Genomic DNA, 16,422 nt, shown 5'->3' with positions numbered 1-16,422 from the left:
ATTACAAATTTGTTTATCATTGATTTTTATTTAAACTTATGTTTCGCATTACCTTTAAATATTTTGCATTTCGAAAATATTAAAATATTCATAAATAATATCAATATAATGCTTATTACATACTAAGCATCGTGTTATAGTCTTTTAACGTACACCTAAACTAATACATAGGTAAGTTAGCCATTACAAACGGTCGCTTTTCCGTTGATTTGTAATAGTTTCGATTCGTTGGTACGACGCGGTGCACAAGTAAGCGATATATAGCTCACAGCTTCTCTCCAAAAAACATCTAACTAAAATATATCTTTTCAAAAGGCAATGCACATGTCTGAAAAAAGTTATGCTACCTCTACGAGGAAATCTGAAATATTTTGTGTATCAAAGGAATAAAGCTGCTTCGTATGAAAAAGGAAAGGGCTTTATCAAATATTTTCTCTGAATTTTCACTTATATAGCACATTCATCTACGTTTGATTTTCTTTTTAGTTAATGAGTCGATGCGCACCATGCTGCATTTGGCGCTGTTTCTATTATTAAGATTGGTCGAACAACTCTCGCGCAAATGAATCGATTTGCATTTAAGTTACATAAAGGATTATAAGGATGCAAAATTTACCTTGAGGAAGGAAAGTCCAATTTGGATAAATCGAATGGTGCTTGGAACAGGAGGAATTTCAGACAGGAAATTAGAAATCGATTTTCTGCGTTCGATTCATTGCGAGTTTACTGATGTGCGATCGGGATTAGCTTCTCTCCGGAGCCGATCGCTGGTAATGGCGCCTCCACGGTAAGGACACCGTCCTTACTCAGGGAAGACTTGATGCTCTCAGGATTGGTTCCTTTCGGCAACAGGAATTCTCGGTTGTATTCCCTGTACACTGATTTGCTTTCCGTTTTCTCCTCGTGTTTAGCGTGAACCTGCACAATCAAAAATTATATTGCGTTATTTAAAATAGCGGATTTCGCACAATTATTATAATTTACATTAATTTATTTCATTAAATAAACGAAATCGAATGCAATCTACGCAAAACGTTATATGATGATTTAACATCGTCGTGTTTAATTATACAAGTCAGAGCTTTTGTGATCTATCGCTTTTATATAAGATTATAATTGCGCCTAAAAAACAGAGAACAAATTTACTTAATAAAAATTAATTTTAGGCGATGTTGCAACTAGCTTTTAACGCGATAGCTTCCACCTTGAAGCTTAAATATATCAGTCACTTGGCCAGCAACCAAATTATGCTGTAATTCTGTGGATAATTTATTATTAATATCGATTGCTATTAATGTTAATAGCCATATTAATATTTCATCCGGCAATTCATTCACGATACGCATACGTACTTACTGACGTGAATTTACAAGTTCGCGTTAATATTCACTTCGCGTGCGGCGAGAATGCTGGAGAATGTCGCCAATTGATTCAGCGCGAAATGATGAATAAAATTTCCATCTCAAAAATCATACTTACGCAAAATTTCTTTTCGCGAGAAAACCAAAGCGAAGGAATTTTTCTGATTCACGAACGAGGAATGAATGTCGCTGATAAGATTGAGAGCGTTAAAACGGCATGACACTTGAAAAGTGTCCTTCGCAATGCTGACGAGCAATTTCCCTGACCGATCTAGAAATGGGGCAACGAGAATACCCAGTAATAATGACCGTATTACTCATGCATTCGACCCGTGAGTCACACCCGCTCCGTTTGACCATGCGTAGGTTTCATCTCCTTAAGTGCGCGCGCGTAAGTTAATATAACATATGTCAAACATCGATCTCATTTTTTCGTACAACACGCACGCATTGCGTTACAGATGTACAACAAGATATCGATTACACTTTCGCAGTATGAAAAAGTGCGATGTATCTAATGACAAATCCATGTTTTACGTAAGCGAGTTTTCAATTCCTTGAAATTTGCATTAAATACTCCAACCAAATTGTTAATTCTTCAGTTTGACGACGTCTAAGTTGTGGAGAGAAATTTCAAATTCGTAATATGGATTATCGCTTTTCTCCTTTAATTAAAAATTTAATTGCGGATTTAAATTTTGCTACGTCCATGATTAAATTCATAAATATGTAGCATGTTATAACAATGTGATTATGATCTGTCGTTTCAAGGAAACGACTTAATTGAGATTGGGCGGAAAAAGAAGTAAAGGATCTCGTTGCAAAAGAACATCGTCCTTCGCGACGAAAGTGGGTTATGAGAGCCACAATGTAATCGGGACGCCTGCTTTTTACGACAGCCGTGGGGGTAATAAAAGGATCGAAACACGGCAGGACGAAGAACGAGACGGAGAAGATGGCAGACCATACCACCATGGCTTCCACTATCTATATCACGCGAATCGATATTTTAAAGGTGGTTGCTTTCTTGCAAGCTGTCCTCCCTTTTGCTCGACCTCGTTTTACACGCGACGATAACATCTTCAATCCCATAATTTTCCAACAAAAAAGTTAGTATGATAAATATGCGAAACTCGTGCTACGTATTTCTCCATAAAACATCTGGATTAAACTTTGCGCCCTTCTGCGTGTTTCTTATCGAGCGAGACTGCTACTCGATGACTCAACGATCGATGAGAATTTACATTTTATCGCAAAGCGATCGCCGCTCGTGTATGTGCGCAGACTTTCTGTACTTCATATTCCAAATTCTTTCAACATAACTTGTTTGCGTGATACGTTACATTCGTTCGTCGAATAAATTCACTTGGAGAGAAAGAAAGCACTCTGATAAAATGTGCACGAGATGTATCCACTGGACTTAATCACCATTATTTCTTTTTTTTATATTCTCGTCTCTATTATTATTTTTAAATTATGAGAAAAGATTTTTATACGATTTGGCAGATGCATTTAAAATTAAATTTCTGCTAAAAACTAATTTTAAAGTATTACACGTGACTTCGGTAGCACGCTGCCGCTCAAAGACTGCAAATATTATTGCACGGCTCGCAGATAGCATCATCGTTGAGTTTTGTGTAAACGCGAGTTATTACGACAAAGTTGTTACATCACGTTAATGCCGAGTTCGATCAGCGACGTATTTAGAAATCGCAGAGTTTGTATGACAGAAGCGACTCGCCTTGAAGACTGGTGGCAAGTACACAATGTTGACTCATATGATCAAATAACAAAAGTAGCACTGTATTTTTATAACGCACACAATACAAAGTACACTAAACTAGCCATGCTTGCAATCCTAGAAAATTTTAATTTTTTAAATTAAATGTCACGACAATTAAGCTGAAGAGTTGAATTAAATTTCTGTTCTACAATCAAACTAATTCGACATGTCTCCATTTTGTGATCAAAAACATGTTCTTATCGAAGAAAGATTTGCGATTGTTTAATGGAAATTCGTTAAAAGTATAAACGTCTATAAACCGATCCGTCGCGACTGGCAATAAATGATCACGACATTGATTTCAGGTCACGCTCGCCCTTCATCGCTAATCATGATGCTATTTCTTGAAGCGTGTCTCGATGACTTTTTCGCACGTGAAAAAAATGCAGGTGCCAGGATATACGACCGCGCCCATAAGAGCGGCAAACACATCAAAGGCAGAGTCGCAAGCGGTAGGCGAGGCCTGCCATGCTAATTGCATTACGTAAAAGCCGCTAATGAGTTATACCCGCTTGGACTTGATTCGCTCCGGTTCGCTTCTCGAAGTGTCTTCCATCACGTTACCCAAAAGACCGACCGACCAACGACCGCGAACCTATCCGCAGTCGTCTGCGATACGTGCCAACAAACGAAATAAACCGGCCTTAACCTTGCGTCACGTGAAAAATTGGGCTGGACTTTACCTATGTTTGCATTGTACGTCCTTAGCGCTCCTCTTTGTTTATCATTACAAGACCGGCGGTTTCGTATTTAATTCCGAGGCGCGTATGTCCTGCATAATTTTCGAGCATAAATTTCTTGGCACTGCTTCTCCCAGCCGTTCTATTTAATAAACGGTGATGCAAATATCGAGACGCAATGAAGATATTAATTTGTTTAGTTTTTTTAATAAATTTTTATAAATAATTTTTCACTAATTTCTTGCATCAGTCACATATCAATTGTAAAAGCAATTTGTTTTTCTGTAAATTGTTATAATATCAGAAAAGAAAATGATTCAAAATAATTGATCACCAATTGAATATATCTAGATTTTCATATTTATCGAATCTTTCTTCCGCAACCCGAGTAAAGAAAGAATCGTTTCCAGCTACAGTCGATTGTCTGTCTCGGAATATCTTCGACAAATACGGGTCACGTTAACGTAAATCGATCCCAAGTACCGGGATTTCTTTTCCCGATAGGCAAGTCACGAAATAGATTTCGCTGTGGCAGCGGTCATCCCTCCCCTCCCTTCACTCCGCTAACGCAATTCTCTTGTTGCTACGCTCGGGATATCGATCGTGCCGACTGCAAAAGACGAAAACCACGAAGAAAAGCATGCACGGGTAATCTTAGACCTCGCGAGACCCTTGCGAGAGCAAAGGAAAGAATGAGCGAAGAGAAAGGCGGGAAGGAAAGAGACACGACGAGAACGAACGAACTACGGTAACTCAACTCTTCGCAAGATCTAAGTTTTCGCGACGGATATCGTCTTACGGGAGGCGAGCATTACGCAATCCTACCAGCTGTAACCACTACTAGTCATTGGAACGACCGATTTGCCAAATTTCAGCACCCCCGATTCGCGTGGCACGAACTCGGCAACGAAATCTGGGTTACGCATGATGATGTCACGGTGATTTAATCAATATTATCGGCTTTGAATGTCTTGAAAAAAAAAAATCATACAAATTTCTCATAAAAATTTAACATCTCTATATTATATTTATATTTTTCAACAATTTCTGAAATATTTTATCCTGCAGTTGTAGCAATTTTATAGTATCGTCATACAATTGATTTAATTCTTTTAGTTTGTGGAAGGAGATGTTTATATTAAAATATTTTCAACGCCAATAGTTAGTCGCGATAGTTGCTATCCGAAATTTCGAAACGGTGATTCTCGAAAATAACATAAGCCACTGGCAACTCTGACTCACGAACTAAATATAACTACGAATTTTGACGTTCCTATTTCCACTTCTGCCTTCGTGTGAATAATTGTAAAATAGATTCGAAAGCTTTTAAAAATCGATTGAATGCCCGTGTAATTTAAAATAAACTTTCAAAACAAAATTTTTTTCTGAAAAAAACAACCGGAACAAACAAAAATCAGCAAACATGCGATACTTTCAGTGTGTTTATTGATAACATTTCTCGTACATAAATTTCGGAAAAAATTTGAATCACATCTTCCCCAACTAACACTTAATAGAACATTCCTTTTCAATTATCAACCAATTACCGCAGTTCTTCAATTACCAACTTTAAATACATCCGAGATTAAGCCGCCAATTAAATCTCCATCAAAGTACATTCAACTTATGTTAGCTAGATTACACGCTATGGAGCGACGAAAAAGGAGAGACAAAGATACGTCTTCTCGTCGCTTTTGCGATGACGTCACTGCTCGTAAAACTCGCGAAACGCTCTACTACCGTACGCATCCCGACCTGGACCGCTTGTCCTTCGGAACATCGTCCTTGATCAAGCCCTTTAAGGACCGTGGTGCGCGGTCGACCTGAATTCGTCAGACCCTGACCACGATATAAGACAAGTTTCGAGCAGTTTCTTTGTGCCGTCAAGTTTCGTCCGGCGAATCCATTTATGGAAGACTGCTCTCGTTCCCTCGAAATTATTTCAAAAGAGGAGGACCGTAGCGAAGATAAATGGCCGATGTTTTTCTCAACAAAGTGGAAGAAGAAAAATTGATCGTGCAAAAAATTACCGGCGGTGATAAAATAATAAATAAGAGTACAGTAGATGAATTATTCGAATTATGCACTAGCACGATCTTGTTGTAGAAAGATAAAATGATTCACAATGAATGTGAATGAGAACGAGTCAACAAAAGAACGTACCTCCTTAGGTTGACATACAGACAAACACGCAGAATGTTTTGACACAGCACATAGGTTTCACTGAACTGCTACAAACTACTCGAGGCAACGCTGAGAAAAACGGCGGTTATTGTTTTTCAATAACTGTGATACATCGAATAATATTACAGAAGAAAAGATTTCTCATTTGTAACAAATGTTAATAAAAATTGAGCAAATAATAAATCTAAAAAGAAGTCGAGTGTTCAAATAAACCATGCGACTTTTAAAATACTTTGTACAGGATACGCTTTCGTGGTACCAGTTATGAATTTTTAGAAGGTCGTGAAATTGAAATGAAAGAGCATCCGTTCGAACGACCGAGCGTTTATCGAATAAATTAGAATAATACCGTGCCTTGTTCACCGATGGATCTTTCATCGTTATGATCTTCCTTTCGTCAATGAATAAGAGTACGACGGTACAATGACCTCACCGTCTAAGCATGCATAACGGTAGTAGAATTTTTGCAATATTCATCCGATAGAGAGAGAGAGAGAGAGAGAGAGAGAGAGAGAAATATCCACTTTATTTCTTTTATTGAAATAAGCAGATAACCTGATTACTGTCTTATGTTACAAAAACGGTGAGCGGATATTGCGTGTCAACGAGTAACAACGTCCTTATGCGCAATTAAATTTAATACTTCCTTGCGATGTACGTAATTATTTATTTCGCGTATGCGCATAAAAAACTAATGCACAAAGATTAATGATTTCCTGACTCGCTAAATTACCGTAAAAAAAAATTCAGTATTTTTATTAAATTGTAATGTCCGCGTTATTGTTGAAATTGCGCGAAAAGAATTGTGTCTCTTGTGTAATTCATAATCGCGTCGCGCCGCATTTCAGCTTGTTCGTTTACAATGGCCGAACATTATTCCGGACCGCCCGGTGTGACGAGTGGCGTGAATTTATTTTCGGCGCCAGTTATTTCCGTCCAGGTCGGTACGAGAGAACGTGAGAGAACGTTAGAGAAGGAGCTCGCGAAGAGGACGCGCGTTAGAAATTTCGAGAAATTCTAGCTCCGATATTCTACTTCCCGCGTAAAATCCTAATTTATTGAGACGCGAAGGGAGAGCGCGAGTTTCCATAAACTCGCTAATTCACTATGAACTGGCCGCGTTCAAACAAGACGTAATTGCGCGAAAGACAGCAGCGAAAACTTTATTCCGTGCGAATTCACTCGATGAAGCCAGCTTTCCGGCGGGAAGTGACGTAACGCGAACAATTACAACACTCTATGCAGTTCATGAAGATTCGTAAGCGCTCTGCATTTCTCACCGCGAGATTACTTCCTGTCCATTCCGCCGAGTACAATTTAAATGCAAATTTTTTGAAAGAGGGTTGGAACATGGTATTTTCATACTTGATTGCATGTTCGTTTAAATCTCGAGTTTTCCATCTAAACATAAAGACGCGTATCGTAATCGGCGATTACCGGTAAACGATTCTAGCGGCAAACGCAAATTGCAAATTAATCGACGAAAAACCATACGACGGCACGCAATTTCGATAATTTGACTTCGCCGCTATTACGCCGGTATATTATGCATGACGAGCAACTTTGTGTCGCGCCAATCCCCGCCAATTGCGCAAAAACTTGAACCCGATTTGCATCTTGCCAAGTTGTGCAAGAGACCGTTTCGGCGCGCATCGTGCGTGCGATGAGTCAACCGTATAATAATTTCGGCTTGCCGCGGTGTGCTTTTCTGCGCTCGCTAGATGAACCGAGAAGAGTCGCAGAGCGATAAATTCCAAGTTTCAGACTCGTATAGCAATCTAGTGCCCGAACGCATTGATCCGCGCGTGAGAGACGACTAAAGGCAGCCTTCAGCCACCGAGTACGATAGTTTTATTAAAACAAAATATTAAATATTTTCGTATATCAATAAAAGAAATTTTATTATCAAGCCCGCAGTGCGAACGCTCGTAAACGCAGTTAAATGCAATATTTAAATGCAGAAATCTTACTCACCAGTAGCTTGTTGTCCACAGTCTTGACGACGATCTCCTCGGGCGTGTACTGCGACACGTCGAAGCGCAGCTTCAACATCTTGTTGTCACCCTCGTCCTGGATGAGAGGACTGTTGAGGCCTTCCAGCCAGGTATGGTCATGGTGAGGACTCAAGGAACTGCTATTCTGAGTGCTCTGTTGCGTGGTGGTGCTGTAATTTAAAAAGGAAAACTTCGGTTATCGCCGATGATTATACACGCTCGTGTGTGAACAAAAATTCTAAATGAACAATGAAATGTCGAACACATTGATAACAGTGATATAGCGACGCTGGATGTCCGTGACACTAACGTGAAACCTGTTGGCCGTACTACAAGTAGGTGCGATAATCTGAAGCCTTACCCGTGGCGACAAGGTGACGGACGAAAAGTATAAACACACGCCAGAGGCTGACATTAATTAAAAGTCGTGCATTAATGGTGTTAACACTGAAAGTGCCGGCGCTTAAATGCCTAATATATTTCACGCGACAATTCCTGTTGCCGCTGAAAATGGGAGAAGCGAAAAAGGGTTTAAACTTTTAATGCAGTAGAAATTAAGATACACACATACATATATACTTAAAATTCTAATTAGTAATTAAAAACGTTCGCTTTGGCTTTGCTAGCGTTAATTAAAAATGTTATTCGAACGCAACATTATGGCCTGTGTGGAATCGTAAGGAACGTGAAGTGTGAATCGTGTCAAAAGGGCAACGATCTCCATCGTTCCCGAGTGCGAGGTCACAAAACGTGCGGATATTCGTCTTTTTTTTTTTCGTTGCACTCGCTCTCGCGCGATTACAACTGCGTTAACCCTTCGTAGAAAAAGGTGATGTAACGTTTTCTTATCACTTGCTGTATACATTTTGTTATTTATTACAATTTTCCAATTTTTCCAATACGCTAGCCTAATGCAATGAATAACTTAAATGAATACTAATGATTCGTTAACGTTTGAGAATAATTAAACGTATATATTCCAATGCAAAGTACTCGTTAAATATTTTTTTCTCTTCAGGTTCATCCTACAAAGGGTTACATGAGAAATAAACGGCACAGTGCAGGATGAACATTCCGTTTGGGAAACAATTTAAGGTGCGGATTAATTTACTAGCACCGTGCGCTATTTCAGCGCAAAGTGTCAATCTACTTGGTTCTTTGGCAAGCTTTACGAAGTTAATGAAAAAGTGCGCGCCTTTGCGATGACATTTTTTCCGATCCTATTAATTGGTCGTCTCTACGTCGACCGACTCGTGCTTTTCTGTTCGTTCTTTTTTTTTTTTTTTCTCTACGATAGCGTCACCTTTTGAAGCTGTCGAACGCGGATTGCTTCGACGGTGCTGCAGGGTCGATCTTGTCCCAACCTTCGGTCTTCGAGGTCGTCGATGTGCGATGCTCGCTGCTGCTCGTGTGATGCCGACTTCATGGTTAGTCACCAACGTGCCAATGCAGAGAGCCATTCGGTAGTCGAGCGCAGGAAGAGGGGTTATTGTTATTATTATTATCGGTTAACTCTAGTGGTTGCAAAGATTTCATCCAGATTTATTGTTAATCCGCGCCATCGCGTTAACTTCTGCTCCTGTGTTTCTTGGCGGTACAATCGCTCTGCACATGCGATTCATCTCTGTTTCTTATAATTTCTGGATTTTTTTTTTAATTCTTCTGATACCAACGGTAAATAATTTCTTTTGCTATTTGTTATTTTCTCTAACAAACGCCGATTCTTTTTCGATTAATAACAAACTGTCCAAAATCCATTTACGAGTTCATTATTCATTTCGTTACGTCTACTTTTGTTCTTATCGTCAAGAAAGCAAATGTTTCAGTTGCTATTGATTGTGCTTGTGAAATTGTCGGTGTCATTGAACTAACAATCTCCAATCACAACTTTTAGCAAAATAATATCGCTTCAAACTAAACATCACGTTATGTATTATATTAATAAATTAACATTGAGCTGTATTTTTAATTATGAAGCGTCTTCAATCATCTGAGCAATAAGTTTATTTACGCCAAGAAACAATCAGTGAGCGATGTTTCAAGCAAGATCACTTGACTAAAACTGTCATATCTTTATTTTTCTTTAATTTATTGTTGTTTTTTTTTTGTAATCTTAACACTTTTATTTCAGTTCAAAAAGTTGGACTGCTGAAAACATATTCTTATAAAATTTATAATCTTTTATCGTATCTTTACGTCCGCATCTTAAAATTTGGCAAATTGTAAAATTAAAGGTGAAAATAAATTATATAAATTAAGCGCTAAACTTTTCCTTAATCGATATCTAATCGCGTATATATTGGCGCAAATAATATAACACCCCTAAATCTAAATTATCTTCAAAGGCTGGAGAATCCGCTTCAAACAATAACGATACAAGAAGCAATAAGACAATCGACACACGTCAACACGCAGCAAATTAACCATAAAAGCTACGTGCAAATTATTTGCACAAATAAATTAATTAATAAGCGCACTCGACAAATATATATTCTTTCTAAATTCATAAAAATTCTTCGCACGGCTAAATAAAAGTTTTCAGATCGGTACCTGGGTTTATCTAGGTGAACCTTTCTCCAACGGAGAGCGACACTAATTATTGCCGATAATCTATGTTAAACTTATTAACGGCTCGGAGGGGTTTCGCGACTGATCTATCATGTGTTTATCTCCGTGCTGATAAAAATAAGACTATTTGTAGCTACATGCGAAATGATATCGCTTCAAATATCACAATGTCGATAACCGGCAAATCTTACTTCGTCTTCGTGGAAGCCATCGATCCACCACTATAAAGAATACGTCATCATGTCGTCATTGTCGCGCTTGCCGCGAGGATGATTACATATAAAACCGTTCTAAATTTATTTTTTTGACCTTCCGAATAAAATATTTTATTTTACTAGATGTGAAAATTGTCTTTGAAAAAGAAAACACAATCCGGCGGGAGTAAACGTTCCAAAGGATTGTAACACCGCGCATGACATTTGTAAAGTTTCGTGATGGCCGAATAAATTCTGTGACAGCGGAACGATTCTAAGAACAAAATGTCACTGTATCCCATCACGCGACATAACGTGTTTAACAGCAGTAACTGCTGTTTTCCGTTTTCACTGTACGAAGAAGTCTATTATTATCGAATAATGAGACAATAAATATATTTTTCTATCAGGTTTTACGAGACTTTCCGACAAATCTGTTGTCGGGAACAGAAATGCATTATATAATTTATATGCTTTTTTTCTCGGAAAATCAAAACATACACAGACTTAATCGAATCCATTCTGCAAATGTTTAAATATCACGAGATCTCCGCTAGCAGGAAGCGCGAAAGTGTTAAAGTAAAACCGCAGAAAAGTTACGTGAGAAAGAATGGTAGAATGCGGCAGAGAATAATTATGCCAGACAAGAGAAAGGTCTCGGATCTTGTCTCGTGCAATCGAGGGAGGTCAGGCATAACGAGCAGGTTCTTACAAAACGTGGCTCGTCGGAGTGAAAAGGGCAAACAAAACGTGAATAATGGCGAAGCAACTTTAAATGCTATCATCGCGTTATTATATTATATAATTTGTTCACACGATTGTACCATCGATTTCATTGTCAATCGAATTGTAACGTGTAAAAATCTGATTTATAAAATAACCAAGGAATGTGATTAAAAATAATTTTTCAACTCTATTAAATTTTCACGGAAATTGAAACATTTTGTAAAACGTATAAAAAAAAATATTAAGATGCTTGCTCGGCAAATGATGAGAAAGATAATCACTTGCGTCATCTACACCGCGAATCGTGTCTAATTAATTGATTCTATCAAATGAGATAATCGAGCGAGTTTCAGCGGAACCACATTTAGCAATTACGCGATGAACGGCTGAGAGTCTACGAATCATTCAACTCACAGTCACACATAGCCCGACATTGTGAAACAGTAAGACGATACGCAATACTCTGAAACAATGGCGCGTGCATGTGAGAGTGAATTAAGGTGAATCTCCCTTTGGCACGCATGCATCGTGTTACTCGAGCCTTCGAAAGGCCATAACTACCGACGGTACGTCAATCGTCCGCGGAGGTTCAAGCATGAAGTTTAGCATAGTTCGCCAAAGTCAACTAACATGCTATTGCCCTGCCTACAAGAGGTAATTTCCTGTTGCTCGAATCTTGACACGCTGTCTAAAGATCCGCCCGTCTATCCGAAGGCATCACAAACTTGTCGGATCTGTCAAACCTTTGTTATTATTCATATCGCAACGATGAGTTCTCACTGTAAGTTTTCTACTGTAAAATGGGAAATTTACACGAAAGATACTTGCTATTGAAATGTAATTCGACGAATGTATTTATCGACTTGATATAAAACCGTTTCTCGACGCTTCAATCATTTAGCATTTAGTGATTAATGACGCTAAATCACAAAATAATTTTGCAATTCTAAATTAATGCGCAGACTTGAAATGTATAAGCCGATTGTACGCAGAAAAGTTGAATTCAAGCGGCAATAGAAAAAAAAAGTTAAGTGCGTGAAGAGTCGACAGCTATATATCTTGCTAGACAGGTTCACAGTCCACGTGTAAAAAAAAAAAGGTTTGCGCTGAAGACTCGCCGACACTCTGCACGATGTGCCATACACACTTGTCTATTTGCAGTAACTGTCCCTGAACGCGAGCATTACGTCAAGCACACATGATTATTCGGACTTCGTAATGGACCATACTTCCCACAAGCGATTCATCAAGAATACACGATCAATATCGAGCACTTGTTTGCCACGACGCATATTTATAGACGTGTTAGAATCCGTACGCTAATGGCGATGACGCATGTTTCTTCGACTCGCGTGTTTTCAAATTATATATATATAATTTAAAAAATCACGACGACGGAAGATGATATTTGATTAACTGATCGGTTAATTCGGATTGCGTAATGTATCGGATGCGAATTATCGCCAACGTACCGGAATTGGAGCACTGTTTTATGCCTGGGTGGATAGAGATCCTCGTCCAGGATCATCGCGGATCGTCCCGGTGATCCTTGCCGGCGGGGAGGAACCAAACTCGACTGTTCACGACCGAGCGCGCCGCGCTTTGAAACGCGGTAGCGATGCAGTAGCCGCGATGTCGCAAAAATTACTGCGTAAAATCGCTTGCAGGATCCCTGCAAGCTCCTCACCTTTCCTACACCACGATTTAGTGCTTGATTCCAGTGCTCCTGTAGTGGGGAAACTATCCGCGATGGTACACCAATGTCAAGGTGACGTAATAACGTGATGCTAAAGTTATATATTTTTCAGCACAGATGTTAATCTCGTCTCGAAAAATAGATCGGGAAAGTGACGTTAATCCGATATCCGATATGTAAATAACGCCTTCGATTTCAAGAAATGCGATTTCTAAGACAATATTTTTCCAAAAGATGAGTAAAATGTCTAAAGTGTGTTAATTATTTCGAAATAAGAATCGCGAAATTAAAGAACGGGAATTTTATCGTTATAATTTCTTCTTATCATGTTTTTATCTGATTTCTTCAAGTAAATATTTTGAAATAACCGTAATGTTGCATCCAGCAGGTGCAATCGTATGTTCTCATCGGTGCGTCACCAAACTGCAGTGAACGCGTCCGTTGTGTGCATCCAACGAGACGCATCCAACGTAATTGCGTAATAGATACCGATTGTTATTCCGCGAGCAGCACGTATAGCCACATTTCCCACAAGAATGCGCATAAAATATGCGGAGTTTAACACGAATATTATTATGTAACAAAACAATTAAATCCCCATGCCATTAAACTGCCATGTAAAATTTCAATTTCAGTCGCGTTGGACCGCCGACCGTAAAAACAGCTTGTAGAAAACAAACAATCGCAATGTAAAATCTAAGTATGCCAAACGGTTTTGTTTTATATTTTAATTAAAGTTTTATATTTTAATGAAAAAAATGTTGCAAGGTGTGCGTAAGAAACGCGTAAAAGGAACGCGTAAAAGATGAAGAGGATTCAAAAGCACAAATAACCGCATAAGATTACTTGTACGCTTTCGATATATGCAAATACTGTTATTGTAAAAATTATGCAATTTTAGTAACGAAGCAGCCGCCTTAGTTTGTATGCAAATTTCCAGCGTGTATACGCCCCGAGATTATCCGCTTCGCTCCCCGTGGCGTACGCGCGGTTGAGACGCCAAAGGGGGCTTCTGGTCTGCGAATGCAGTGACGGAATCTCTATAAATAGCAGGTACGATACTGAAATGCACGAAACGACTGTATCGATACAAAAATGCTGAGCTAATCTGCGAATCGCTGGAGCATTTCAATCGCGTTATTGAAAAATCTACACAAACTTCGTTTTTGCGAACGCACTTTGCGAATGACATTTCCACGTCAACAAGAAACCGTTCGGCTATTAATCTTTTTAATGTACTGTAATGTGATGACATTTACTGCTAGCACACCTGATAAGATTAGAATACACATTTCAATTTTCAATAAGGTAACGACAACGTAAATTAATTACGCAAATCATCGACTTGTGATATCTTTTAAAATTGTATGCAGATAATATTGTATCAGCTTTTCTTATCTATTAATTTATCTTGTATTTTAACGTGTCAGAAGTATCATCAAAGTACTTTAATATATTTATTACAATAATGCTTGAGAAATAAATTATGATTGAACATTGCGTTTACATGATAAACACATGCGATCGATCAGTCGACGAATAATTTTTTCAATCAACTGACGAAACTATAAAATATCAGCGATCGAGAGATTCATGAATTTTTATTACGTAAAACAATGTATTTTCAGATATATTGCAAATCAATGCCTAACCTGTGATTGATCGTCGTTAAGTCAACGATGTTCGATCGCCAGTAATTTCAATGCTGGACAATGCATCACGTCGCGCGAGCGAAGAAAAATGATGCTTTTAAAATACGTGAGAGATAAAGCCTGTCGCATTATAGATACAACCAGTGCGAAAATAATAAAATATTCAACATATAAAAATAACGAAATAAAGATCCCTTTTTCAACGTTCTCTCTGATCTCACACTACGCAGCTACGACAAATGGCATTATGTTGTTTTACAGAAAGATCAATACTTTCAATGCCGACTGTATTACTAATTACGACATAAATCAACTTTTATCGATTTCTCTCTGCAACGTACACAAAAGCGCAATAAGTTTCTTTGCGCAAAAATTTCTGAAAGGATCGCATTGATGTTTTGCTACGCAATACGCTAACAGTATTGGCATCCCGCGCGTAAACATGCACATAAGTTCGACTTCGCGGAAGTAGATATAAACAAAACAAATATTCAATGCTTTCGAATTAAACCGTAACACGTTTGAAGAAAAATCCTCGACAACGAGTAAAATGTTACGCATATAGTGAAATTTATCGTAGAGCAACGCGTGAGAACGTATGAGAAATATAACCGGCGTTATGGCCGGAAAAGAGGTTATGCGTTTCGCGAGAGAACTCGGATCTCTAATGTACCTGGTGGTGCTCTTGAAGAAGTTGTTGCTCTCGCGGTTCATCAATTCGCTGCGAAACCGCGACATCTCGTCCTCCATCTTTTTCATCTCGGCGTCGAAGCGCTCGCGTATATTAGAGAATTCGGTGTCGATCACGCTGAAATCACCGAGCTTGATGGGAATGTTACGCTTGATACCACTGTCGGCCATGTTTTCGCCCGAGTTAAACACTATGTGTCTCTTATCACTGTATCACTTAACGAGGGTTCGTGCTCGTCAAACACGATTCGATCGCGAAAAAATACGTTGGACGTCGCACACGTATATCTACTCGTATCTCGTCTCGCCTAAGGAATGAGCGCGGCTCGCCGGCTACCCCTTAAATAGCCGGTGAAACCTCGTAGGAGTTCGGCCACGTTCGTGCGTGCTCGGCGCCGTGCTCGATTTGCCTCGTGACTACGCCACGCGGTCGGTCGCGAAGTTTGACATGCTCTCATTGACGACTCTAAATTTAATTAAGTATTAATCGCTGAAAATGAGAGTACTATTAACGAAAAATTAGATAGAAGCCGAGATGAGATGGACGGAGAAGTATCGCCGCAGCGTTCCGCGTAAGATGAAAAAGCGCACTTCGGTATTTTGTCAGTTATAGATGCCGCCACTTTGAATCACTATACTTTGTTTTTCAAAAAAATAAGCACTTATTTGAAATTATTTAGAAGGGTTTGAAAATATTTAATTGACACATTGTCGCGTATTAATGATATTCGCGAATATATGTTGGCTATCTTTCTGAGAAAAGAAAAAAAACAGCAAACCTTATGTATACGTTATCAAGTTTAAAAGACTTGAATTGTTTTTCGTTAAAAATTTTCTCATAAGATAAACGTATCAACTTTTCGACACATTGTGGTCGGATTAATTTTTGTATTA

General features: G+C 38.7%; 1 protein-coding gene across 3 annotated transcripts; it reads right to left on the bottom strand.

Annotated features, from left to right (window-relative positions):
- Positions 1–8: 8 nt before the first annotated feature.
- LOC105674241 (alpha-crystallin A chain) lies at positions 9–15,864 on the bottom strand. Of its 3 annotated transcripts, none has more exons than XM_012370434.2 (4): positions 15,512–15,864; positions 9,306–9,422; positions 7,983–8,172; positions 9–918 (listed from the first exon to the last, which is right to left on the bottom strand). In XM_012370434.2, exons 1-4 carry the CDS (start codon positions 15,697–15,699, stop codon positions 724–726), a joined length of 690 nt encoding a protein of 229 aa, XP_012225857.1. In that variant the 5' UTR covers positions 15,700–15,864; the 3' UTR covers positions 9–723. The 3 variants fall into 3 exon arrangements, with proteins under 3 accessions (XP_012225857.1, XP_067214674.1, XP_012225858.1); XM_067358573.1 differs by lacking the exon at positions 15,512–15,864 and adding an exon at positions 12,963–13,130; XM_012370435.2 differs by lacking the exon at positions 9,306–9,422 and having other exon boundaries at positions 15,512–15,860.
- Positions 15,865–16,422: the final 558 nt, after the last annotated feature.

This window comes from Linepithema humile, chromosome 7, assembly GCF_040581485.1.
Source record: "Linepithema humile isolate Giens D197 chromosome 7, Lhum_UNIL_v1.0, whole genome shotgun sequence".
In the NCBI taxonomy this organism is placed as follows: domain Eukaryota; kingdom Metazoa; phylum Arthropoda; class Insecta; order Hymenoptera; family Formicidae; genus Linepithema; species Linepithema humile.
Note: the sequence above shows the minus strand (reverse complement) of the source record. Positions and strands in the feature narration are given on the sequence as shown.

Excerpts from the sequence above, each read along its gene's own strand:
- LOC105674241 (XM_012370434.2), bottom strand. The coding sequence starts at position 15,699 with ATGGCCGACAGTGGTATCAAGCGTAACATTCCCATCAAGCTCGGTGAT. Across the intron at positions 9,423-15,511 it reads TTCTTCAAGAGCACCACCAG|TCGGCATCACACGAGCAGCA; the intron begins GTACATTAGAGA and ends CTAACCATGAAG. Across the intron at positions 919-7,982 it reads CTGTGGACAACAAGCTACTG|GTTCACGCTAAACACGAGGA; the intron begins GTGAGTAAGATT and ends TTGATTGTGCAG.